At 56.5% G+C, this 23,996-nt stretch overlaps 5 protein-coding genes across 5 annotated transcripts; 1 reads left to right on the top strand and 4 right to left on the bottom strand.

The window, feature by feature from the left end:
• Positions 1-163: 163 nt before the first annotated feature.
• Positions 164-1,621, bottom strand: B0I36DRAFT_242150 (class I glutamine amidotransferase-like protein; the record flags this gene model as incomplete). Its single annotated transcript, XM_046149882.1, has 2 exons — positions 164-1,345; positions 1,421-1,621. The coding sequence occupies 2 exons, from the start codon at positions 1,619-1,621 to the stop codon at positions 164-166; spliced, it is 1,383 nt and encodes a 460-aa protein (XP_046012758.1).
• A 1,785-nt stretch (positions 1,622-3,406) lies between these two features.
• B0I36DRAFT_374116 (electron transfer flavoprotein beta-subunit) lies at positions 3,407-4,564 on the bottom strand (the record flags this gene model as incomplete). Its single annotated transcript, XM_046160245.1, has 3 exons — positions 3,407-3,489; positions 3,609-4,251; positions 4,514-4,564. 3 exons carry the CDS (start codon positions 4,562-4,564, stop codon positions 3,407-3,409), a joined length of 777 nt encoding a protein of 258 aa, XP_046012757.1.
• A 375-nt stretch (positions 4,565-4,939) lies between these two features.
• On the bottom strand, positions 4,940-6,970 carry B0I36DRAFT_323148 (uncharacterized protein). Its single transcript, XM_046153933.1, has 3 exons — positions 6,664-6,970; positions 5,691-6,500; positions 4,940-5,616 (listed from the first exon to the last, which is right to left on the bottom strand). The coding sequence occupies exons 1-3, from the start codon at positions 6,709-6,711 to the stop codon at positions 5,305-5,307; spliced, it is 1,170 nt and encodes a 389-aa protein (XP_046012756.1). The 5' UTR covers positions 6,712-6,970; the 3' UTR covers positions 4,940-5,304.
• Positions 6,971-7,775: 805 nt separating this feature from the next.
• Positions 7,776-13,230, bottom strand: B0I36DRAFT_242827 (chitin synthase; the record flags this gene model as incomplete). Its single annotated transcript, XM_046149940.1, has 3 exons — positions 7,776-9,117; positions 9,180-12,884; positions 12,953-13,230. The coding sequence occupies 3 exons, from the start codon at positions 13,228-13,230 to the stop codon at positions 7,776-7,778; spliced, it is 5,325 nt and encodes a 1,774-aa protein (XP_046012755.1).
• Positions 13,231-17,240: 4,010 nt separating this feature from the next.
• Positions 17,241-22,893, top strand: B0I36DRAFT_349205 (chitin synthase; the record flags this gene model as incomplete). The annotated part of the gene is made up of 2 exons (XM_046156773.1): positions 17,241-17,548; positions 17,610-22,893. 2 exons carry the CDS (start codon positions 17,241-17,243, stop codon positions 22,891-22,893), a joined length of 5,592 nt encoding a protein of 1,863 aa, XP_046012754.1.
• Between the last annotated feature and the right edge of the window lie 1,103 nt (positions 22,894-23,996).

Here is a 23,996-nt window from a genome sequence, read left to right as displayed (position 1 = left end):
CTGGACTTTTCATAAACGAAGCCATCCTTGCCAGCCCCTCGAGCTGTATTCCTGAGCAAAGCGACAAATGACAACTCAAAAAACGCAGAAACCAGCATTAACTCCAGAACTCAACCGCCGCTTCCCAAATCGACACAATCCATTTAGAGCCTAGTCCAAGCTTCTAAGCAGCAGTGGCGAGAGGCTCGGGCTGGACACCAACACGCTCCTTGCTCAGAATGTCGAGCATGAACTGTGAGGGGCGGTTGTCCTTGTAGACAGCCTGGGTAGCCTTGAAAGCGGCGACATCCTCCATGTACTTGTCAAAGAGGTAAGAGCTGTCCATGGGACCACCCTTGGCCTCAGGGTGGAACTGGGTCGAGAAGATGGGGCGGGAGACGTGGCGCATGCCCTCGTTGCTGCCGTCGTTGAGGTTGACAAAGTACTCCTTCCACTCGCTCGACAGAGTGCCGGCATCGACAGCGTAGCCGTGGTTCTGGCTGGTGATGTGGCACTGACCAGTGGTGAGGTCCAGGGCGGGGATGTTGTGCGCACGGTTGCCGTACTTGAGCTTGATGGTGCGAGCACCGGCAGCAAGGGCCAGGAGCTGGTGGCCGAGGCAGATACCCATGATGGGCACCTGCGAGGTCTCCATCAGGACGTGAAGGTTGTGGACGGTAGACTGGCAGTGAGTGGGGTCACCAGGGCCGTTGGAGATGAAAATTCCGTCGTAGTTGTCGGCAACCTTCTGGATCTTGAAGTCGTAGGGGAAGACCGTGACACTGGCGCCACGGCTGACCAAGCTGCGCAGGATGTTCTCCTTGACACCGCAGTCGATGAGGGCGATGTGGAACTTGGCGTTGGGGGCCTCCACAACAAAGGGAGCCTTGGTGCTGACCTTCTTGACCAGGTTGATCTGGCCGGGGTCGACAAAGCTCTCATCCTCATCGGCGTCGTACTCGTCTCCCACAGAGATCCTGGCAAGCGAGGAACCCTGCTCACGGAGGAAGGTGACGATGGCACGAGTGTCGACGCCAGAGATGGCGGGGACACCCTCGCGAGCACACCACTCGCTCAGGCTCTCGACAGCGGTCCAGTGGCTGTACTGCTCGGCCACATCAGAGACGACGACACCGGCACACTGAATGTGGGGCGACTCGAAGTACTTGAGGAGGTTGTACTCGTCACGCATCGACGAGGGAACGCCGTAGTTGCCGATCAGAGGCTGAGTGAAGACGAGGATCTGACCGCGGTAGGAGGGGTCGGTCATCGACTCGGGGTATCCGACAAGGGAGGTCGTGAACACGGCCTCACCAGAGATGTTGGTGTTGGCGCCAAAGGCAGTACCGCGGAAGACGGGGCCATCCTGTAAAAAGTCCTTGTTAGCCTGGTTGTCGACCTAAGAGTGCCCTTGGTGGAGATTTCTAGAGTCAAAACGTACTCGGATGGTGAGGGTGGCCTCGACGCCGGTGGCCGGAGTGGTGGCACGGTTGAAGGCCGGGGGCATCTGGCGCCCCTTGCTTCCCTGCTGGATGCGCTGAGGCGTAGCAGCAGCCTTGGTGGAGGCCGAGATGAAGCGAGCCTGAGGCTTGAAAGCCGCGGCAGTGGGCCGGGCAGCCTTTGCAGCGAGGTGGGAGAACATGTTGTTGGATCTAAGTTTGGTGCAAGGAGTGTTGGAGGGTTTTTGGGTTGGTGTGAGAGCTGGATATCTGAAGGGGGTTGATGCTGGGGACTAATCAAGACCTTTCAAGCGGAAAGAGCCCGCCACAAGTGGTCTAGAGAGGAAGCAAGATGCAAGAGTCAGTATATGGAAGGCCATTGTTTACACAAGGCGGTGAGTCTGTGAGACCTCGTCCGCGGTGGCCGGCGAGAAGACGAACCTGAGATATAATCCTATAGGAAGCGGGGTGTTAGCAGATGCAGCCGAGTCAATTGGAAGGGTATGAGGCGTGAGGGGCCGGAATTGAGGTGTTGACGGAAAATTACAGCACTCGGAGCATTGACTCGTGGCAATGCTTGAGAGACCATATTGGCTCACCAAAGGCAGCAAGCAGGGCCAAGGTGTGGGCTGGAGCGAGAGCGGAGATTGATTGGGGAGGTGTTGGGGAGGGAGGGGAACATGAGCATACCTGGGATGTGAAGACTGACGGGCGCCCGTTCATAAGGGCAGATTCGCAAGATGCGGTCAGAATATGGATATGTGATGGAAGAGTTATGGTGGGAAGGGGAAGTTGGCGAGGGTGTCTGATGGCAGCAGAAAAGTATGACTGGGGGGAGTGCAGGCGAGGGGATTCAGAGCTCAGCAAGTGGTGGGAGGCGAGCGAGAAGAAAAAAAAGGGTTGGCCCAGCTGGATGCCGCTAAATAGCGACCGCCGGGCCCAGCTGTGTGGCAGCACCGCGATAAGGTCCAGTCTGCCCGATGCGTGCTGCGTCACGGCCAATGGGCGGGTCGCTGCTCCACCCCGCCCTGTGAAAAAGTCATTGCGCATGCCGCCTCCTGCCAATCGTCGTGCTGCCAATTCTCGGTCATCGGTCCCCCTGCCCACTGCGGCCTCGGCGGGCACACGCACCCACGACTCAAGTCGCCAATCTCGGCCACCTCGACATGACCAGGTACAGACAAACAGGTACGGTAGCTGGCCATTGAAGTATGACCTCTAGGGCGACGCTCCCAGGACAGCTTGGAAATTATCAATTGGACCTCCCTCCTTCTTCTCCTCGTGCGACAATACTCTGTCTCACTCATAGCTGCTCATATCTGCGCTCTTGCTGCAACGCCCCCCAAAGTCAACCGACCGACAAAACTTCAGCGCCGAAAGCGGAGCCGCGACAATGACTGGAAGAAAGCCAGAGATGTCATATCCACATCCCAGAACCCACCACCAAGCCCACAGACCCCTACCCTTCTTCCCTCTCGGCAGTTTGCACGTTCCGCTGGCGGCGGCGGCAGAGAACAAAAAAGATCTCATGCACAAAGCTTCCACGCATCCCCACCATGCTCCGTCATATCTCGCGCCACCCGTGGCCCAAACCGGGCCAGTCATTCATTGAGTGGATGCCAGAGTGACCCCCTCACCCGGCACGGCACGGCGACTCGTGGTTCCCGGGCAGTAGGAAATCATCAGCCCGGCCTCTGGTACAGTGGCTAGCTAGCTGCCAACCCATACCCGTGACCCATTACCATGTCGCTGTCTTCCCGTAACTGCCCCAGTGAGAACTGGTACTCGAAATGCGGCAAGAATGGTATTGCTGCAACCCTGAACACTTCGGCCGCATCTGGATCCAAAATTGATGATGAAGTGTGCTGCTCATGAAACCACGTGGATTCTATGTATATACCCGCCCATCCAGTATTGCGGTTCGCGTATATCATACATGTGTCTTTTTTTGTCTTCCCTCTTCCTCTTGCAGACGTGCATGGCCGCATCTATAGGGCTCCAAGCTCCTTCAGCTTGGACACCAGGCCGTCCACATCCTCGACCTTGCCGCCGCCCTGTCTAGGAGCAGGCTCTGTGGTGAAGAAGAGCAAGTGTCAGCGATGCGATTCCGGTCTCCACCAAGGCCCTCAATCTCAGAGCAACGCTCCCGTGGGGGGTGTGGGAAGAAAAGAAGATAACAAGAGAACATACCGGTGACCTTGACAATCTTCAGTCTCCTCTCATTGTTGATGCCCAGGTCGCTCAGGCTCATCTTGACGAGGGGCTTCTTCTTGGCCTTCATGATGTTCGGCAGGCTGGCATACCGGGGCTCGTTGAGCCGCAGGTCCGTCGTGATGATCATGGGCAGCTTGGCGCGCACCGTCTCGCTGCCGCCGTCGACCTCCTTGGTCACCTCGACCGAGTCGCCCTCGCCAAAGACGACCTTGCTCGCCTGCGTCGCCTGCGGCCAGCCCAGCAGGCCCGCGAGCATCTGGCCCGTCTGCGCCGCGTCGTCGTCGATGCTCTGCTTGCCCAGGATGACGAGGTTGCTCTTCTCTTTCTCCACCGTCGCCTTGAGCAGCTTGGCCACCGCCAGGGGCTCCAGCTCGTCCCCGTCCTTGACCTCGACGTGGATCCCGCGGTCCGCGCCCATCGCCATCGCCGTGCGCAGCACGTCCTGCGCCTTGGCCGGGCCCGCGGAGATGACGCAAATGTCCTCGACGCCGCCGGGGGCCGACTTCTTCTCGCGGATTCGCACCGACTCCTCGACCGAGAGCTCGTCGAACGGGTTCATCGAGTGCTTCACGCCGGCCGTCTCGACCGCCGTCTGGGCCTTGTTGACGCGGGGTTTGACCTGGAAGGGTGGCGGGACGACATGGTTGCGTTAGCCTGCGGTTGCTGAACCTTCTTGTTCCAAGCTTTTAATTGGTGGTTGGGGAGGGAGAGGCGTCAGGTGATTGCGTTATAAGCTGAGGAGGCCGAGGTCGAGTCGTGATCGCAGCCATCCGGCCTGACTGTAGTTCGCGAAGGGGGGGTCCGGTGCTCGGCCCGAGCCAGCGACCTTGGCCAACGACACAGCACCCGCGGCTGAAAACATGGGCACGGGGCTGACCTACCGCATAGTCAATCACCCGCTTGATGGGGACGAGGATTCGCAGTGCAGACATGGTTGTGCGTTGGTTGTCGTGTTGCTGGAGGAGGGAGCAAGAGGGAGGAGGAGGACGTGGAGGAGGATTGCTGCGGGTGGGGGATCTGCTTCCCGGAGCTTGTTGTCGATGGGCCGGCTGTCTCGCGGCACGGCTGCTGCTCGGCTAGGGATATATTATGGGGAACAATCTGGGTGGGAGCTTAGGGGAGGAGGAGGGATTGATGGAGTGCGGCTGGATCTGGTGCATGACGCACGGCATGCGCAGGCATGTGCACGACCGCCTGCCCGCCCGCTGGCTCGGCCTCCGGCTCTAGCCGTGCTACAGGAGAACGCCGCTCCGCAACCTCGGGCACCCGTCTATGTCGCAAACGCTTGGCAACCTGCCCGCCAGCTAGATCATCTTGCAGGGTCTTTTCATCCCCAAAATTACGAGATGTACGCTGAATGGCTTGCGAAATAGATTGCTCAGTGGAGATAAGCAATTGCAATCGGCGGCCACAGAGCTTCTTGGCTCCGGATTCAACAGCATCGCATTGGGCCTGCAAGTCGGCATCTCACGTTGACGGCTCAATGGTCCTATTGAATATGCAGTGTATTTCAATGTAATGGGTACTTTCTAGCAATTCACCAGAGCAACGCCACCGACTCGCTATCCAACTGCAACGCAAAATCCACATGTCGTGCCGGTCTTTTTACTCCCAATCATGTACATCCTCCCGGCATCTTCGCATCTTAAACCCATAGCCCAAAAGACACAGCTCACCAGTCATCCCACTCGTCATCCTTCTTGGACGCCGCGGGTGCATTCTTATTGCCAGCCGCCTTGCCCATCGCTGAAGTGCCAATCGAACTGTGCTTCGTCGCCTGCCTCTGGTCCGCCACTGCAGAAAAGTCGTCCCAGAACGCCTTCTTGCCATCATCCATATTTGACGGCTGGTGTGATCTTGAGCCATCTGGGCCCTCGACAAAGCGGTTGAACTGGTCCTGGGCACCTCGCGCGCCGGCCTGGGCAGCCTTGCTCACGTTGCCGGCCGCAATTCTTGCCTGTGCTGCAAAGTCGGTCTCGGAAAGCTGCGAGATCACGGTCAGCCAGGCGTCAAACAGGACAAAATAATTTCGTTTTCTTTTTTGTTTGGCACACATACCTGCTTAGCCGTCGGCTGGATAAAGTCGTTGTTGACGTTCTGCGCCGTCTTGGTCACCGTGGACGCGAACCACCCAAAGCCCTTAGTCAAAGCCGCCACGGGATCCTTCTGGAGCTCCGCGAGATTCGGCACGCCCGCGCCCGCGCCACTACCCTGCGCGGGCATCGGCGTGTTGCCGAACCCGGCGTACTTGCCGCCCTGGCTCGGCGGCAGGCTCTCCGACCTCGAGGCGTTCTCCTCTCCCAGGCGCGCAAAGTACTTGTCGTCCACCTTGGCTTTGCCGCCGCCCTGCTGCTGCGGGTGTGGGCTCCCTGTGCGGCTGCCACTCGTGACACTGCCGCTAAGCGCAGGCGTGCCCGTCCGGCTGAGCGGCTTCGACCCGGGCAGAGGCCTGCCCGCGGCGCCAGGCTGGGGCGTGCTGCTCGCAGCCTTGCGCTCGCCGGGGACGTATTCCTTGCCCTCGACCTTGCAACCCAGCCGCTCCTTCCACTCCTCGCCAACCTCGCCGCTGTACCGCTCCGCAATGGTTGCGTCGTCCCAGCTGAGCCCGCGCATCTTGGTGTCCTCGTGGGCCTCGAAGAAGGCGCGCCAGCCCTCGTTGCCGCCCAGCCGCATCCGCTCAATCTCGGACTGCTTGAAGGCGTCCATGGTGACAGATCGCACAAAGGAGATGTGGACGCCCAGCCCGCGGTGGACGCCGGCGCACGAGAGGCAGATGAAGACGCCGAACTTGGGCGATGCCCATTGCGGGTTCGGCGCGCCGCAGTCGCAGCAGTTGTTGTTGTTGTTGGTCTTTTGGATCGCGAGAAGCTGTGCGAGCGGTGATGGACACACCCAGTAGTCAGCGCTTGGACATGGTCACATTGATGATGGGGGTGGTCGCCAATCTATGCAGAGCCGCAATCTGCAAAGGCGCTCACGCCTCCCTGCGCAAGGCGGTTTAGGAAATCGATGGTGACGGCAGCGTACTGACCTTGGACCTCGTCTCCGGGTCGACCTCCCACATGGCTTTGGAAGCCATCCTGGGCAAGCGGCGTGTGCGGTGTAGCAACAAAGGACGGCGAAGCGGGAAGCCAAGGGGCTCGCTGGAAGTTGGGCCTGCTGGATGAAGCGAGCGTGCGGCAGTCAAGTTCGACTGTCGAGGTTGGCGACCGTGTGACTGAGGCAGAGGCAGAGGAAATTCGAGCCTCTTTATGACGCAGAGCTGTTGTTTTCGGAGCAAGGTTTAGTCACACGAGGACTTGGGAATGCTAGCCACAGGCCGAGATATTAGGGGGGACGTCGTCGCTTGCGGAGCAGCTGCGAGCTGGACATGGACAGGCACATGGAGACCCCACACATCCCACCAGACAATGGACCAAGCAACCGCCAGGCCTGGCTCGCCCTGGCCTGGGTCACCGCGCAGGCATCCCCACTATTATTTAGAGGCCCCGAGCGAGCGGCTCAACAGCACCAGGCAGCATGACCTCCATGGAACTACAGTACCGGCCGTTGATCTTCGAGTAATTACCTCCGAGCTGGCTGAGATGCAGTGGCGTGATGAAGGCGCGTCCGGCGCCCAGCGTCAATATCTCGTCCAAATCAGACAAGGACAGCGAGTTGTTACGCTCATTCAGCAACTGAGGGTCAAGAACAAGCTGTCAAGCTCCCAACTTCGCGATCAGTTGCACTGCCCGCAACTACGTCAGTGTAAGCAAGCAGGTCAGCACAAGACGTTCAACAGCTTTGAAACCTTCAAGCAAGACGAATATGATCGATAGTTAAGAACGAGCTAAGAGAGAGTCGTGATGTTATGATAGAAATGCTCAAAATGATGGTGCAGGTGGCCAACTTCAGGCGCCCTTGTCTTAGCAACAAATTAATTCTTTTTTTCGGATAGCCAAACACAATATACCCAGAAAGCCAACGCCAGGTGTAATTCCATTAAGCAAAAGACACCCAAGACATACAAGAGAGCGCGTTGTCTGAGCTGCCCGCTATGCACGCTTGATAACCACTCTAGCCCCTCCCCCTGCATCACTCTATAACTGTTTTGCGCGAACACACGCGCATCTCCTCCAACAGGAACACTACACAAGCAGAACCTTACATGTTGGCCAGCTCGTTGTCAATCTGGCGGTCCATGAAAGTCCTGCGCTCACCAACAAGCTCAGTCTGTAGCCTTTGCTCAACCATGGCACGCAGCTGCTTCTTAGTCACGGAGTCAAGGTCACACTCCCGAAGAACGGCCTGAATTGCTTCCACAATCATGCCGTCATCAGGCCCAGTATTGCCTCTTTGGAAATCAAAGCTGGCGACAGACTGGTGCAGGCCACGGTTGCCCAGAGGCGTCCGTGAACCACTGCCTGGTTGCCGGAATGCACCACCACCAATCGCCGGAGAGTCTTGGTAGGGAGACTCCGTCCGCTGGGGGAGGCCACCGAAAGATGCCATGGATTGCCGGTTCATGGAATTGTCAGCATATGGCATGTTGGTGCTGTAGCTTGACTGCCGTGCGAAGCCCTGCTGCTGGAATGGTGCGGGCGAATGGGGAGGCATGTAGCCTCCACGGCCCTGAAGCCCCGTCAGAACAGATGGCTGGCGCACCGAAGAGTAGACAGATCGCATGTCGTCCATCTCATACGTATCCTCGTAGACATCGTGGTGGCCCTTCTCAGAAGGAATGCCGGCATGGCCACCACGACGGCCAGGAAGGTTGTTAGCCTGGGCATACACATCCCAGTATTGCAACGGCACATCCTGCGGGTTGAATGGGTCGTTTGTGACAGCAACCACTTGCTTGTCACCCTTCTCGCCAATGACGATTCTCGTGTTACCCCATGTGAAGTTGTCCTGGTTCCAGAAGGAGTAGATGGGGAGAACGACACTGTAGATCGGAAACGCGAGCAGGTAGATAATCATCCAACCAATGTGCTGCCACTGCCTCTTGACGATGAAGATGAGCGCCTGAAGACCGTACACGGCGGCGATCATTACGAGGGAGATCCAGGGGAACTGGCCGCCTGACGTAGCCTTGTAGATGAGCCAGCCAATGTACACCGCAGTCGCGGGTAGGATGATTGTACCGAAGAGATCGATAAAGACGACGAAGCGCATAGAGAAGCAGCAGAAACCGCACATGTCCTTGAGCATGACCAGCTCACACAAGTTGTGGATGGTTGAGTTGATCCAGCGACGTCTCTGAGACAGCAGGACACTCCATGTCTCAGGGGCTGCAGTCTGACAGTAGGCATCGGGAATGAACTTGTACGACATTTCAGGGAAGTACTTGGTCATTAGAGTCGTCAGGAAACGATCCTCACCAAGCGACAAGAGGTTCTTCATATGCAGGGTGTCGACCTTGCAGACGCTGTACTCTCGGATGATGTTGTCGGAAATGATGAGAGGCTTGCCCTTGTCGGCGGAGCGCAGGCGGTACATGGAGAAACTGCCAAAATGGTTAGTTCATCAATGCATTAACCAGCCTCTATAAGAAGACAAACGGCTTACCATCCGGGAAGACAAGTAACACTTCCGAAGAGAGATTCGAAGGCCTTGGAGAGGTGGTGAGAGATATAATACTCGTAGACCTGAATCATACTCCACCAACTGCGCTCTTCGTTCTGCAGAGCTGTCTCGCCGCAAATGCCGGCAATCTTTGAGTTGTTGGCGCAAGCAGCGACCAGTCGGTTGAGGGAATCCTCCCGGACAGATGTGTCAGCATCAACCATGAAGAGGTATTCGTACAACTCTGGATCGACACCAATGACGTTGTTGATCTGGTGGAACATTTCCAACTCGAGAGGGTTCATTGGAGCACGGTGGTGAACGCGGTTCAGGAAGCTCATGAGAAGAATCTGCGAGTCACGCTTTCCACGATTACCAGGCTTCGACTTGGACTGCTCGGACTCCTTGCCAATCTTGACGACAACCACGTAGGGGACAACATTGCCCTCGAACTCGTAGAGACCCGAGTACACTTTGCCGTAGTTCAGCTGCTCGATGCCAGTGCCGATAGACTTGAAGGGAAGGGCAGGAGGGTCAAGCTTAGGGTCGACGCCAAGGATATCGAGAACAATCTTCGGAGTAGGACGATCATTGCCCTCACCAACGATGACACCGTCGCAGATGACGCAGATGAGCTTCCTCTTGTTGTCGTACTGAAGAGCTGTGAGCGAGTCCAGAGCCTTCCGCAAGGATTCCTCGCCTTCGGTGTAGGCAGGAACCTGACAAATGATGAATTTATCCTGGGGCGAAGGGCGACGCTTGGAGCCGAATTGAAGAGCAGCGAGGAACTTGACACCGATGACAGAACAGATGATGATCGTGAACGCTATCAGAATGTAGTTGTTCGCCTGGCAGCGAGCAGAATAGCGGAAGTCAGGAATGCCTATGTAGAACGCATTGTTAAGGCAGTTGATGGTGTTTTTCATCCTGGCGGTGGTGGTGGCGTTCGATGCGGCTGCTCGGAACTTGGAATCAACCAAGCTAGTGATATCCTGTCCCGGATTGCTCTGGACCAGATCGACAATACCGTCATCCAAGAAGTTGTATTGGGGGAAGTTCTTGTAGTAGTCGGTCGTCTTGAAGTAGTCGGTCAAGTCGTAGATTCCGCCATTGTACGCGAACCACATGTGACTGTTCTTGCTGCCGTCTTGCGCGACTTCTGCCATGTCCCAGACCAGGCTACCCTTGTAGTATTCCTTCATCTTCGGCAAGAAGGTATTCGGATACCAGTTCGGGTCGTGGAGGGCAGAAGTCGGGTCAGTCTGTAGCCTGCCAGATACATGCTTGCCAATTTCGAACTCCAGAGTGTTGTTCAGCATCAATTCCATTGTGTCGTCAGTCCCGAGTCCAGGGCAGAGCATAGGTAGAGGGGCCGGGAAATAGCCATCAAGATTCTTTCCAGCAAACTGAATCATGTTTTCAGGAGTGGTAGGGATATTGGTGTCGCTGTGCGGGAGCCTCCAGAACTTCGTCATGTCATAGACTTTTCCATGGAAGCTGACCCAATAATCATCCTCGCCTCCATGGAAGGCGACTTCTTTCGTGGACCATGCTTTGTCGAAGTCTGGGCACACAATCAAGCCAATACCGACGATCCAGAAAACAATCGCTGCGTTCATGAGTAGGATGAAGAAGCAGAGGACGAACTTCTCTCTCCAAGCCATGCGGACATCAGGCCGCTTCATGCGACCAATGACGGAAAGAAGGGGGGACGGAATCCAGAAAGTCAAAGCCCAAACAAATCCGACCCAGACACGACGCCCAAACGTCGTCTGCTGTGTCTCGACATGTTTTCCCTTGGCCAAAGCCGGGTCCAGATTGTTCATGAACTCGCCATCGCTTGTGTAGAATACGTGGTTCTGCATGGCATCACCCTTGATACCGAGACCGTAGTCACCAGTGGTGTTGTGGATGCTGCGCTTGGCGCTTGGTGCAATGGACGGGGGGGCGAGAGGGCTGTGGCCGATAGAATATTGGCTCTGGTTGCGGTGGTGGACCAGACCGTCTTGGCTGCCGGTCGAGCCCTCGGCCATTGGCGGGAAGAAGCCACTGCCATTGTGGACAGACGAGTAACCAGTCTCGGCAGGGGTCATGAAGATATTCTGATTTGCCATACCTGGACCCATTCCCATACCCATCGGCAAGTTGTTCATGCCATGATCAGCGGGCTTTAGGTCAAGCATGCTCTCAGCCTCCCACCACGCGTTCTCACGCATCCAGACGCGGTCCTTGCCTACTACCACCTCCCCGTTGCTCCAGCCGCGTTCAATTATCCATGCTTCGATGCCGTCTTTGCCCTCCCTGCAACCGAGAGGACCAAAGCGTTGGACAAATTCGTCAAGGTCAAAGTCAGCAGTAAAATCGAGGTTCCTGTTCTGCCTGTTGGCCCACTCCGGCAGTCTCCATGCTCGGAGCTGGCGAGAAACTGTACCTGCTGACCAGGCAGAGTTTACCGATGGCAGCGCAGCCAGACTGGCAGGGGTTTCGTCCGTAGGGTGGATGGAAAGGTGATACCACACACGGCTAGCACTGAGGATCGCGGCGAGGTCCAGGCGGGCGTTCTGACCGAGATTGATGCCAGCATTAGGGACAGGGAAGAGCAGCTTGCGAAGAAACCCATCCTCATCACCTGCGTATGCAACCTTCTCGAGGACGACCTCGCGCTTTTCGAGCTCGTGCTGGCGATCACGGCCGGCTGGACCGGTCATCACGCCGAGGTGTGGCCCGACTTCTGCAACAGCGTTCTGCATCTCACGAATGACCGAAGTCCCTGGTGAAGGCACATCCACACCGTCTTCTTTCATCTCAGCATTGATGCCTTGAGCATCATCGAAGATGCCTCGCATTGCGACAGCCTTGCCTACTGAGGGGTCAGGAATCTCGATGACGGAAAGGCATACGGTGTCACCGTTGTCTTCTTGCGAATGGGCAGTTGGAGCTCCGCGGCCGTCGATCGATTCGACTCCATCGCGAACACGCGCCATCTGGACAGCAATGGCAGCGTTCGCCTTGGTGATGACCCAGTCCACAAGCGCCTCGTAAAGGCCGCCCACAAGTGTCTGCCGATCCTCGGTAGTGCATTGACGGGCAAGCACTTCAGGATCGAGTCCGAGGAGGCCACCGACGTCCTCGCAGATGTCATCAAGGACATCACCATCGACGTTGTAATCAAGAGTGTTGCCGAGCTTGAGAAGTCCAGCAAGAGTCGAGATGAAGTTGCGGTGGGCCGATCCCTTGATGCCAATCTCCTTGAGAGCGTTGCGGAAGTCGTCCGCAGCAGCAGAATCATCTGCTGTAGGGAGGTATGATGGCGGGCCATAAGTGCCAGACTTGGCGAGCAACGAATAACTGGATGCAGCCTTGAGACCAAGGAATTCGCGCTCCGCGGGCGTCGAAGCAGAGGTAAGCAGGTAGTAGAATACGTCGAACGCACGGTAGCCAGGCTCCGCCGGTACGTTCAACAGACCCTTGGCCGTGTCGATGCCACTTTGAGACAGAGCAATGCTGGCACCGTTGAGAGTGCCGGTGAGATTGAGGGTCAAAGTGACACCGAGAGCAACCTGGCCAGGAGTCGACGGATTGTATGGTGTGACATAACGAATCATTGGCTTGACGGCCTCAAGGGCAGTATAAAGGGTGGACGGGATCGAGAATGGCATCGCAGATAGGAAAGGCTGGATCAACGAGGGCGTCGAATTGTGCAGCGAGCTATAGCAAAAACGACCTTGGTTAGCCAACGACATAGTACGTGGTGCCTGCACTATGGTGATACATACCCAAGGATGATGCAACTATCCTCCGCGCGGCGACGGGCGTGCTCCCAGGCTCGTGCCGCGAGGGCCGAGTCGACTGTGCCTCCAGAACGGCCATCAGGACCCGGTTGGCTCGCGATGAGCCATGTGTTGACAGCAATACTGGTTCCCGCATCCAGCCTGTACGGCTGAGATGACAAGTAGATGTTGTGAATGGCGTTGAGCAGCGTGGTCGTTGAGACCTGCTGCGATTGTTGTCCAGCACCACGGGGACCTCCCAGCTCGGAGGCCACCGAGTACATGGACATCCGTGCTTGGTGGTTGGCCATGGTGGGCAGGCCGGAGGGTGATGTCCTCACGGACGATCACTGGTTGTGAGGTCAAGCGAGAGACTGTCGAGATCGGTTTTCGTCCTCGATAATGGCTGATGGCCGAAGCGAGGAATTTGGCTGCTACACGGCAGGCTGTTGTGGTATTGTCGTCGCCGTCGCGCTCTGGGCCGGGGATAGAACGCGAGCGAGAGAGGGTTCACAGGCTCGAGAGGGCGAAGGTGTTGTGGATGAAGCGTCACCGAGAAACGAAAGACCGGCGAGCCAAGGCAGGAGAGTATTACAAAAAGATAGTAGTTACCGAAGCCGCCGAAGCGAGTGAGGCGGGCAACTTGCAAAGATTAGAAGGCCGTCTGCAATGAAGCAATGCAAAGCGACGTAAAGTGTGTATGGGAAGTCTACAGGACGGCGGATGGCAGTAGCAGGCTGGCCAAAAGGGAGGCGTAGGAAAAGCTCATAGGCAGCGGCTGCTGGTGGCCAGGCAGGGCAGAGGCAGGCACACAGAGACGGGGCCACACCACGAACACTCCGACAGGACACTGCCCAATAGCCTGGCCAGGGCATTGTTCGTACTAATTGGGGCTGCCGAGCTGTGCCTGGCCGGCTGGCCCGCCTAGAGCAGCGCGGACTGGGCGGGAGCGCCGCTGGGAGGCCAAGCGCACCACAGGGAACCTTGCATCATCGACTGGCAGTGAGTGGGTGTGCGGAATGCATGAAGGGGGAGCGCGCACAGTGTGGGCACGGGTCAGATCTGCGTGGAGCCAGGCCCGTGTCCAGACTCGCCGCCTGCACGCGCCTGCTCTGCTCGCTGGCCTCGGGACGACGGACTGCCTCTGGGCTGGCTGTCCATAGGGCCGAAGTTTTTGGCTCTGGCGCAGGACCTCCAGGATTCAAGGTCTGCCCGATCGAAACCAGGTGCGGCAGTCCAGCTGACAAGCTCAATCTCAGCTCCACGATCATTTGTCCACGGCATATTACCAGCCCAAAGTGCGTGCTTGTTCGATGCCGTGCAGTGGCCTCTCTTACGTCGGCGGTTTCTGCAGCATGGGACCTGAGCAGGGTTTTGTCTGAGACCAGCGTGGCGGAGGGTCTTCGACTCCTTTCTGTGCCATGCTGCCTGTCATGGCATTACCCACATGACATTGACTGGACGTGTCCCGTTGATGCATGACAGTTGACAGCAATACGAAGCGGCAACGTGGGGACTCGCCGGCCACCGCAGGCAGAGAGAGCTCATCATGTCCAAGGAACGGAGCGATCTTCGCCTTCTCACCCCCCAAGTTTTGGTCAAGCGGCCAAGCTGCGACTGCAACCTCTACTCGCTCTTCCGTGGCTGTAGCTTCACTGGAAACTTGGAAGTGGCTCCTCTCTGTTCCTGTGTACGCTGCTTACACGGCAGATCATTGGAAAAGCAGCAAGCCTGCATGCATGCATGCATGCAAGCCAACGCTGCGTACGCCGGAGACCGACCAGCAACCCCAATCACAGCCATCCTCGCTGGAAATGCAGTTTACACTTTTGCATCATGGTTGTGCGCCAGCAGCATCAAGAGGTTGCCGCTCAATGGGAACCATCTCGGGACAAGGCAGGTTCCGGCCCTCGCGCAACTGCAGTAGCCAACAACGCTTTGCCCAAAAGAAGGTCGAGTGTTTACCCTAAGGTGTCTTAGCTCGAAGGGTGCGACACTCAAGCGCGCCGAGAATGCTCGTGCCTCGCGCCCCACGGCGTTGGAGACTCCGCTCGCAAAAACAACAACAAACAAGTCTCTTGAGCCGCCGCCATTGTTTGGTGCACAGTGCAAAGCCAAAGTGGCCGCACTTTTTACGTCCAAGTACGCTAGGCCAGGTCGGCCCAAACAACGTTGTGGTGCATTCCTCGTGTCCCTTTCATGCGGAGGATATTTATAGCCAGCAAGAGCCAACACGGGGCAATGCATCTGCAACAAGCAACCGAGGCAGAGGGGCTCAGGTCGAGCTGTGCCAAGTGACCATTAATTACCATCCGGAAATCAATCGTCACTGAAATAGATCGAAGATCGTTCTGTCAGTCGTTTGGGTCTCTGTCGGTTGGTCGTCACAATACAGGTGGGCATTCATGGACATGGCTGGCAAAACCGGCTGTAAACCTTGACAACGAGCAGAGTGCAACGTTGGCCCAGGACACAGCCTGCTGGAAATCTGGGATCGCTGATGTGGCAGGGATCTCAAAGCTTAGCATAACACGACGCATAACGAGTCACCTCTCGGCCAAGAAGTGGACTAATTACAAGTGGTCGCTGAGTAGGCGCGGATGGACCACAACGACGACTCCTGCCAGCACCTCGAGCCTGGGAGTACTGTATGCCCGCCGGAGCGAGTGGTCGATTGATGGTTTGCGGCAGCAAAGTTCACCATACTGTGATGAACGATCAAGCGGGCAGAGGCACGGGATTGCCGCCAGGGTCGCAAGACCGGATTGAATGAAAGTGAGCCGTGGAGCGTGCGAGCCCCTGAGCGGTATGTTGTCATTTACCAGCATCTCTGGTGGCCGCCCGGCAGGGTGCATGACCATCGCTGGCCCGTTGATCACACCCCTGGACACTGTGGGGTGGATACTCTCCGCTTCCAGAAGCGTGTGAAAATTCTCTGGAGAAAAAGGAAAGCACGAGAACGCGCAGTGCGGCCTGTATGATGATGGCTGATGAGGCGATCCAGGCCCCTTCTCAGTGCAGTCAGTCGCGACCATCAGCGACAGGCTGGCAGAAGACGATATGTATCACAACAAACTAACTTCACCCAGTATGCAAGCGGGCACGTAAACAAACGCCAGCCCAGGAGCAGCTACGAGTGTCTGACGAGTCGATGAGGTCTCGCGGGAGAAAAGGGGGAGCAAGCAAGTTGGGGGCAGGCGGAAGTGCAGAGCCCTGCGCCGCGGTGGGTGGGCCGACATTTGAGGCGGCTAGGCGGGCGTTACTTTTGTGGATGGGGGGTGGACCCGCCAGGAGTGTGCGCAGCTCGCAACGCATGACTGCGGGATACGGGCGCCAGAGGAGGGCGACTTGCGCGTTGTGCAGTGCTTGGCGCTCAGGCGGGCTAGCCCGGCCCACACGCGTGCCAGCATGGGGATCGTGAAGCCCACCCGCACCAGGCCCAACACGAGAAGAAAGGCGATCCAGCACCCCGGCCAGGCGTGCCCACCCTGCTGCGGCTCCGGCCAGTCCGCACTGTGTGTCTCGTGTACGGTTAGGGAGGGCCATGGCAAAGAATGGGATTGTCGACTGGCGTGCAGGGCGAGACACACAGAGGACGAGCTGCGTAGCAGTAGGGCGGCCTGTCAGGTCTGAGAGCCCGCACCACGACGACCTGGCAGGCCACCTGCTGAAGCTGGGCGGCGTGCTGTGGGCGTCCGGGTCGTGCAACACGATGCGTTTTCCAGGCCAGCCAAACCTTGGACCACATGCAGCCAGCAAGTTATCCCACACCAGCAGCATTAAGCGGCAGTAGGGGCCTGGAACCCCTGGCACGGGCAGAGCCACCCTCTCAGGCCAGGCACCCAGACACTAGCCCGCGCACACCACACACACACACCACTCTCGCTCACTCTCTCGTGTCCTGCCGGACTATCCACCTCGAGCGCTTGCTGCACCTCTAGTTATCCTGTTACTCAACATCCTCCTCACTCGTTATTCCTTCGTGAGCTGTTGGACGGGATCGTAGCTGCCTCGCTCGCGACCCTCCGCTGTTGCTGATACTTCGCTTCTCTCGTTCTGCTCCACACATTCGCTCATATTCTTTAATGCACAATCGTTTCTCCAACGGCGCCGCCTAATCTCGAGAACACACTGTCGACAGCCGGTACACACTGGTGCCAGTTTTCCTACCGTACCAACAGAAGAACAACGGAGCTTTCTCATCACTCTCGACTGCGTCAAACGCCAGGCCTGGAACAAAGCCGAGCAAAAGGGCCGCCAGCAGGGCTTTGAGTCCATCGCCTGTCTCCAAAACATGGCGCTCAATATGCCCTCGGGGGCTGGTGGCGGAGGCGCTCATACGCAGCCTTCGCTTCCATCGCTACCAGCTCACCTGCAGTCTGATACTCACTTGACTGCTCACCTGGCTAGCCGTTTCCATATCTCCGTACCGACTGCCCGGCTCTCGTCCCACGCCCTGATCGCAATCAACACGTACACGTCTTCTACGAAAGGCCTCGATGGCGGCAGGGAGGGGAGTGCCATGGCTGGCGCCGAGGACATGGCCGACAGGGCTATTCTTCGTCTCGGTCACCGCTCCGAGAATCAGGCCATCCTGTTCTTGTATGTATACTCGCATTGCTGCGGTTTCCCATGCCCTCACAGCTAACACGTTGCATTATAGGGGCGAATCCGGCTCTGGCAAGACCACAGTCCGTTCGCATCTGCTGACTTCGCTCTTGAACAAGTCTTCAACGCCTTTGTCCACAAAGGTTTCGCTTGCTGCTTACGTTTTCGACACCTTGACCACGACCAAGACGGCAACAACACCGACGGCGTCAAAGGCTGGCCTGTTCTACGAGCTGCAGTATGACACCGCGTCGAACACAAACCCAATTCTCATCGGAGGCAAGCTGCTCGACCACAGACTGGAGAGAAGCCGGATTGCCGATGTCCCCACCGGCGAGCGTAACTTCCACATTCTCTACTATCTGCTCGCAGGCACCAGCGAGGCTGAGAAGACCCATCTCGGTATTGATTCTCCTCGCGACGCCGCCGGCCAGAAGAGGTGGAAATATCTTGGCCACCCGACTCAGCTCAAGGTGGGCATCAACGACGCCGAAGGCTTTCAGCTGTTTAAGAATGCGCTTCGCAAGCTCGAGTTCCCCAGGAGCGATATCGCCGAAATCTGCCAGATCCTCGCCTGTATTCTTCACATCGGACAGCTCGAGTTTGAGACCAGCTCGAACACGACTCCAACCGGCGACGACAGCGGTGGCTTCTCTCACGAGGGTGCCCAGACTGTGACCGCTGCGCGCAACAAGGATGTTTTGGGTATAATTGCGGCATTCCTTGGAGTGAGCTCCGCCGATCTGCAGAACACCATGGGCTACAAGACGAAGATGATCCACCGCGAGCGTGTCACAGTCATGCTCGACCCGGCCGGTGCTCGTGCGAACGCTGACGAGCTGGCGAGAACTCTGTACTCACTTCTCGTCGCCTACGTGATTGAGAGCATCAACCAGAGAATCTGTGCTGCTGAAGAGTCCGTCTCAAACACGATCAGCATCATCGATTTCCCGGGTTTTTCCCAGCAGTCCTCCACTGGTTCTGCCCTCGATCAGCTTCTGAACAACGCGGCTGTAGAGTCCTTGTACAACTTGACCCTGCAGACCTTTTTCGACAGGAAGGCTGACATGCTCGAGACGGAGGAAATTACGGTTGCTGCAACTAGCTATTTCGACAACTCGGATGCGTCCAAGGGTCTTTGCAAGCCTGGAAACGGACTGCTTAGCATCCTGGACGATCAGACACGTCGCAACCGGACGGACATGCAGCTTCTAGAAAGCTTGAGAAAGCGCTTCGAAGGCAAGAACCCTGCCATCGCCGTCGGCTCTGCCACTGCCAAGCTCCCCGGCAGCAACTTCATGTCTGAGAACACAGCCGCCACTTTCACAGTCAAGCACTTTGCCGGCGAGGTGGACTACCCCATCAAGAACCTTGTTGAGGAGAACGGTGAGGTCATCTCTGGTGACCTGATGAACCTCGTCAAGTCGAGCAAGAGTGAGTTTGTTGCCAAGCTCTTCGGCCAGGAGGCTCTGCAGACCGTCATGCACCCTCACGAGCGCAGCACTGTCATGCAGGCCTCTGTCAGCTCAAAGCCCATGCGTGCTCCCAGCGTCATGTCGAGGAAGACAACCCGGACCATGCGTTCTCGCGTCGCTCGTCGCCAAGATTCCATGGAAGACATTGCAAGCGAGGCTGGAGACTTCAATCCCGACAACGCCGGACGGGACGAGAAAAGAACCGGCACAGGAATGCGGGTCTCGGAGCAAGGCGCTTCTGGTCAGTTCTTGGCTGCCCTGCAGAATGTCAAGGGTGCAATCACCGCACCAAATACCAACAACTACTTCGTCTTTTGCTTGAAGCCCAACGATAGGAGAATCGCCAATCAGTTCGACAGCAAATGCGTCAGAACTCAGCTGCAGACTTTCGGCATTGCTGAGATCAGCCAACGTCTGCGTGCCGCAGACTTCAGCGTCTTCCTGCCATTTGGCGAGTTTCTAGGCTTGACCGAGTCCGAGAGTCTCATCGTCGGCAGTGAGCGTGACAAGACGCAATCTGTTGTGCAAGAGAAGCAATGGCTCAGTAACGAAGTTCTGGTCGGATCCACTGGCGTCTTCTTGAGCGAGCGCTACTGGATGGAGATCACACAACTGAGCGAAAATGTGTCAGCATCTGGCCGGTGGCAATCCGAAGCCGGGGATGGGCTGACACCCTCACCTGGTGATCCTTTTGGCATGTCCAAAGAACGTCTGCTCTCCGTCGGCAATACGCCGCAGTATACCGACAAGTCTCGTGGCGGCTACTTTGCCAGCGGCGATGCTGACACCCGCTCCGAAGCAGGTGTGTCTGCATTTGGTGCCGGTGACATGTTCCAAAGCATGGAGACCAGGGAGCAGATGGCAGAGCGCGGAAACGAGAAAGCACTCGTCGAAGTGGAGGAATACACAGACACTGCAACGCGCAAGCGCTGGGTGTTTGTTGTCTACATGATGACCTGGTTCATTCCTGATTTCCTCATCCGCTGGCTTGGCCGCATGCCCCGGAAAGATGTGCGTATGGCGTGGCGCGAGAAGCTAACCATCAATATCTTCATCTGGCTGGCTTGTCTGGCTGCTTGTTTCTTCATGATCGTCTTCCCCATGATCATCTGCCCGAAGCAGTACGTGTTCAGCCCAGCAGAGCTCTCGTCTTTCAACGGCCAGAACGGTGCAGCAGCCTATGCCTCCATTCGTGGACAGGTTTTCGACATTGGTCAATTTGCGCCCAGGCACTACCCTGCCTACCTGCCTACCAAGCAGATCATTCAGTACGGTGGTCTTGACATCACCGCGTTGTTCCCTGTGCAGGTCTCTGCCCTGTGCCAGGGCATGACTGGGTCCGTGGATCCTGCTGTTACTCTCGACTACAAGTCGGACAATGATACAGGCCCTTCAACCGTTAACTCGCTGGATCTCAACGCTCATTATCATGACTTCCGTTACTACACCGGCGACAACTACCGCAAGGACTGGTTTGCAGAGCAGATCATGGTGCTCCGCTCCCAGTGGAAGAAGGGAAACATCGGCTATTCACCAGAATATGTGGCCACCTTGGGCTCGAAGGGCAACGCCATCGCTATCCTGAACAACCGCGTCTATGACATGACGAAGTACATGAAGGGTGGTCAGGGTATCCATGCTCCGCCTGGCGAGGAAGGACCCACTGACCCTCAGGCGACCAAGTTCATGTCTCAACTGGTGCTTGATATGTTCCAGTATAAGAGTGGCAGTGATGTCACTGCAACCTGGGACTCCCTCGCTCTGACCAGAGAGCAGAAAGCCTGGCAGCAACGTTGCTTGGAGAACTTGTTCTACGTCGGCGACGTCGATACGCGCAATTCCGTCCGCTGTCAGTTTGCCAACTATCTCATCCTGGTCATTTCCATCATTCTCTGCTCCATCATTGGGTTCAAGTTCCTGGCTGCCCTGCAATTCGGCCAAAAGAACGTGCCAGAGAATCTCGACAAGTTCGTCATGTGTCAGATTCCTGCCTATACGGAGGACGAAGAATCGCTGCGCCGTGCCATCGACTCTGCTGCTCGTATGCAATACGACGACAAACGCAAGCTCCTCGTCATTGTTTGCGATGGTATGATTATCGGACAAGGAAACGACAGACCAACGCCGCGAATCGTGCTTGATATTCTTGGAGTCTCCGAGACTGTCGACCCGGAGCCTCTCAGCTTCGAGTCTCTTGGTGAAGGCCTGAAGCAACACAACATGGGCAAGGTCTACTCTGGCTTGTACGAGGTTCAAGGTCACATTGTCCCTTTCCTGGTCATTGTCAAGGTCGGCAAGCCATCCGAGGTTTCACGTCCTGGTAACCGTGGCAAGCGCGATTCCCAGATGATCATCATGCGCTTCCTCAACCGCGTTCACTACAACCTTGCCATGAGCCCTCTTGAGCTCGAGATCTACCACCAGATCAGGAACGTCATTGGTGTCAATCCCACCTTTTACGAATTCATGCTTCAGATCGATGCCGATACCGTCGTGGCCGCAGACTCTGCCACGCGCATGGTCTCCACCTTCCTCCACGACACCCGGGTCATCGCTGTCTGTGGTGAGACTGCGCTCACGAACTCGAAGTCTTCGTTCATCACCATGATTCAGGTCTACGAGTACTGGATCTCGCACAACCTGACCAAGGCCTTCGAAAGTTTGTTCGGCAGTGTCACGTGTCTTCCTGGTTGTTTCACCATGTACCGTATCCGTGCTGCGGACACTGGCAAGCCACTGTTTGTCAGCCGTGAGGTCGTGGAGAACTATGCCACCATCCGCGTCGACACACTGCATCTCAAGAACCTGCTTCACCTTGGTGAGGATCGCTACCTGACCACGCTTCTCCTCAAGTTCCACAACAAGTACAAGACCAAGTACATCACCAGTGCACAAGCTTGGACCATCGCACCCGACTCTTGGGCGGTCTTCATGTCGCAGCGTCGTCGCTGGATCAACTCGACCGTCCACAACCTCATGGAGCTGATCCCAATGAACCAGCTCTGCGGTTTCTGCTGCTTCAGTATGCGCTTCATCGTCTTTGTGGATCTCCTCTCGACCGTTGTTCAACCCATCACCATGGTCTACATCACCTACCTCCTGGTCTTGGTCGGCACACAGAGCACAATCATTCCCATCACGGCCTTTGTCATGTTGGCTGCCATCTACGGTCTGCAGGCGATCATCTTCATTCTTCGCAGAAAATGGGAAATGATTGGCTGGATGATCCTATACGTCCTGGCCATTCCCGTGTTCTCCTTCGCCTTGCCCTTGTACGCCTTCTGGCACATGGACGACTTCAACTGGGGTAACACCCGTGTTATCGCTGGTGAGTCTGGCAAGAAGGTCGTCATCACAGACGAGGGCAAGTTCGATCCGGCCTCTATTCCCCGCAAGAAGTGGGAGGAGTACCAGGCCGAGCTGTGGGAGGCACAGACTGTGCGTGACGATGCTCGCTCGGAGATTAGCGGTTACAGCTACGCCACCAAGGCTGGCATGAACGTGGGTGTCTCCGAGTACAACTACTATGCCCCGTCCCGTCCCGGCTCAACGGCCGGTGTTGTCCCGCCGTATGCCATGGGCTCTCATGGCATGAGCCGCATGTCTCTTGCCCCCAGCGAGATGATTGGCAACCGCCAGAGCCAGTTCGGCGGCTCGCAATTCTTCACCAATGACCCGAGCTCTGTCGAGCTGTCCAACCTCAGCGGTCTCCCCTCCGACGACGCTCTGCTTGCAGAGATCCGGGAGATCCTCAGGACTGCCGACTTGATGACCGTTACGAAGAAGGGCATCAAGCAGGAGCTTGAGCGACGATTCGGAGTGCCGCTCGACTCGAAGCGGACCTACATCAACAGTGGTAAGTAGTCCCCAGTTGGCAATCCTCCGAATGTCCAGCTTGCTAACTTTGTCCGTCTAGCTACCGAGGCTCTTCTCTCAGGACAGTTGTAAAGGACCTCGATGTAAACGTCATGTTCGTAAATTGGCTGCTCATCTTTTTGGACTATATAATGCATCTTTGGACCACGCCCTGGTTCCATTTTCATAGAAAGGAAAAGGATTGTGAAATGTTCGCGGAAACCAGTTTCTGGACACAACCTGAAAAAATCTTAGTGGCGTCTCAGCGGCGATTGTATTTACTTGTTTCTCCATCTTCATGTTATTTCATCTCGAGGCTAGCTCTTTGTGTCTATCATTTGGCAGCATAATCCTAAAAGGGAAAATCAAATTGTGCAAGTGGTTGCGCATGCGCCAAAGATCTGTTCTATTATCGAGCGAAGCGTCAACCTTGAGCCTCGTCTACGTGTGCGTGGCATTGTTGACTCCTATGATCGCTGCTGGAGGTGGGCGGACATTCGAAATCGATAGGTTGTGAGCGCTTTTAGTAGACGACTGTGTTAGTTTGGCCAGCTTGTAGCCGTCTCTCTCTCCGTCTTTTGGGTCTTGGTTCTTTCCACGGATTCCACTCGCCACTTCTTTGGTCTCAGCAGTGGTTTTGGGTTTTCCTGTCTATCTTCACAGTCTTTGGGAGGTGATGTCATGCCGCTTTACCCTTTTGCTCGTTTCCGTTCTGTGGGCAACACCGTTCACGGACTGCTTGTTCTGTTGGTGCAAATTTATTTCTCCATAATTACCTCGAGGCGCGAAAGCAGGGAAAAGAAGACAAGCACGATTGCCTAGGAAACATGACGCGCCCGTATCCATCAACCTCGGGACGCAGAAATGTGAGCCAGGTGAACCCTTTTGTTAACTCTGTTGAAGGTCAATTCTTCATGTGCAAGTCGGCATTGTTCAATGATTGGTGGAATGTGAATGATAGAGAGGAAATGTGGCCTAGTTGGGGCCCCTTGGAAGCGTGGAGGCTGTCTCCATGGCCGCCGCGTGAACTACTGCAACTGGGGACATGGCAACCCCTTAGATTTCGTTGTGCAGCCTCCAGGCAGACTGATTTTCTTGTTGTCTACCTTATA

The sequence above is a fragment of the Microdochium trichocladiopsis genome (assembly GCF_020744255.1).
Source record: "Microdochium trichocladiopsis strain MPI-CAGE-CH-0230 chromosome Unknown B0I36scaffold_5, whole genome shotgun sequence".
NCBI classification, from domain to species: domain Eukaryota; kingdom Fungi; phylum Ascomycota; class Sordariomycetes; order Xylariales; family Microdochiaceae; genus Microdochium; species Microdochium trichocladiopsis.
Note: the sequence above shows the minus strand (reverse complement) of the source record. Positions and strands in the feature narration are given on the sequence as shown.

Bases quoted from the DNA above. Each gene is read 5' to 3' on its own strand.
- B0I36DRAFT_323148 (XM_046153933.1), bottom strand. From the start codon at position 6,711: ATGGCTTCCAAAGCCATGTGGGAGGTCGACCCGGAGACGAGGTCCAAG. The intron at 6,501-6,663 runs GTCAGTACGCTG...CCGCTCGCACAG, and splicing joins ACCCGGAGACGAGGTCCAAG to CTTCTCGCGATCCAAAAGAC. The intron at 5,617-5,690 runs GTATGTGTGCCA...GTGATCTCGCAG, and splicing joins TCCAGCCGACGGCTAAGCAG to CTTTCCGAGACCGACTTTGC.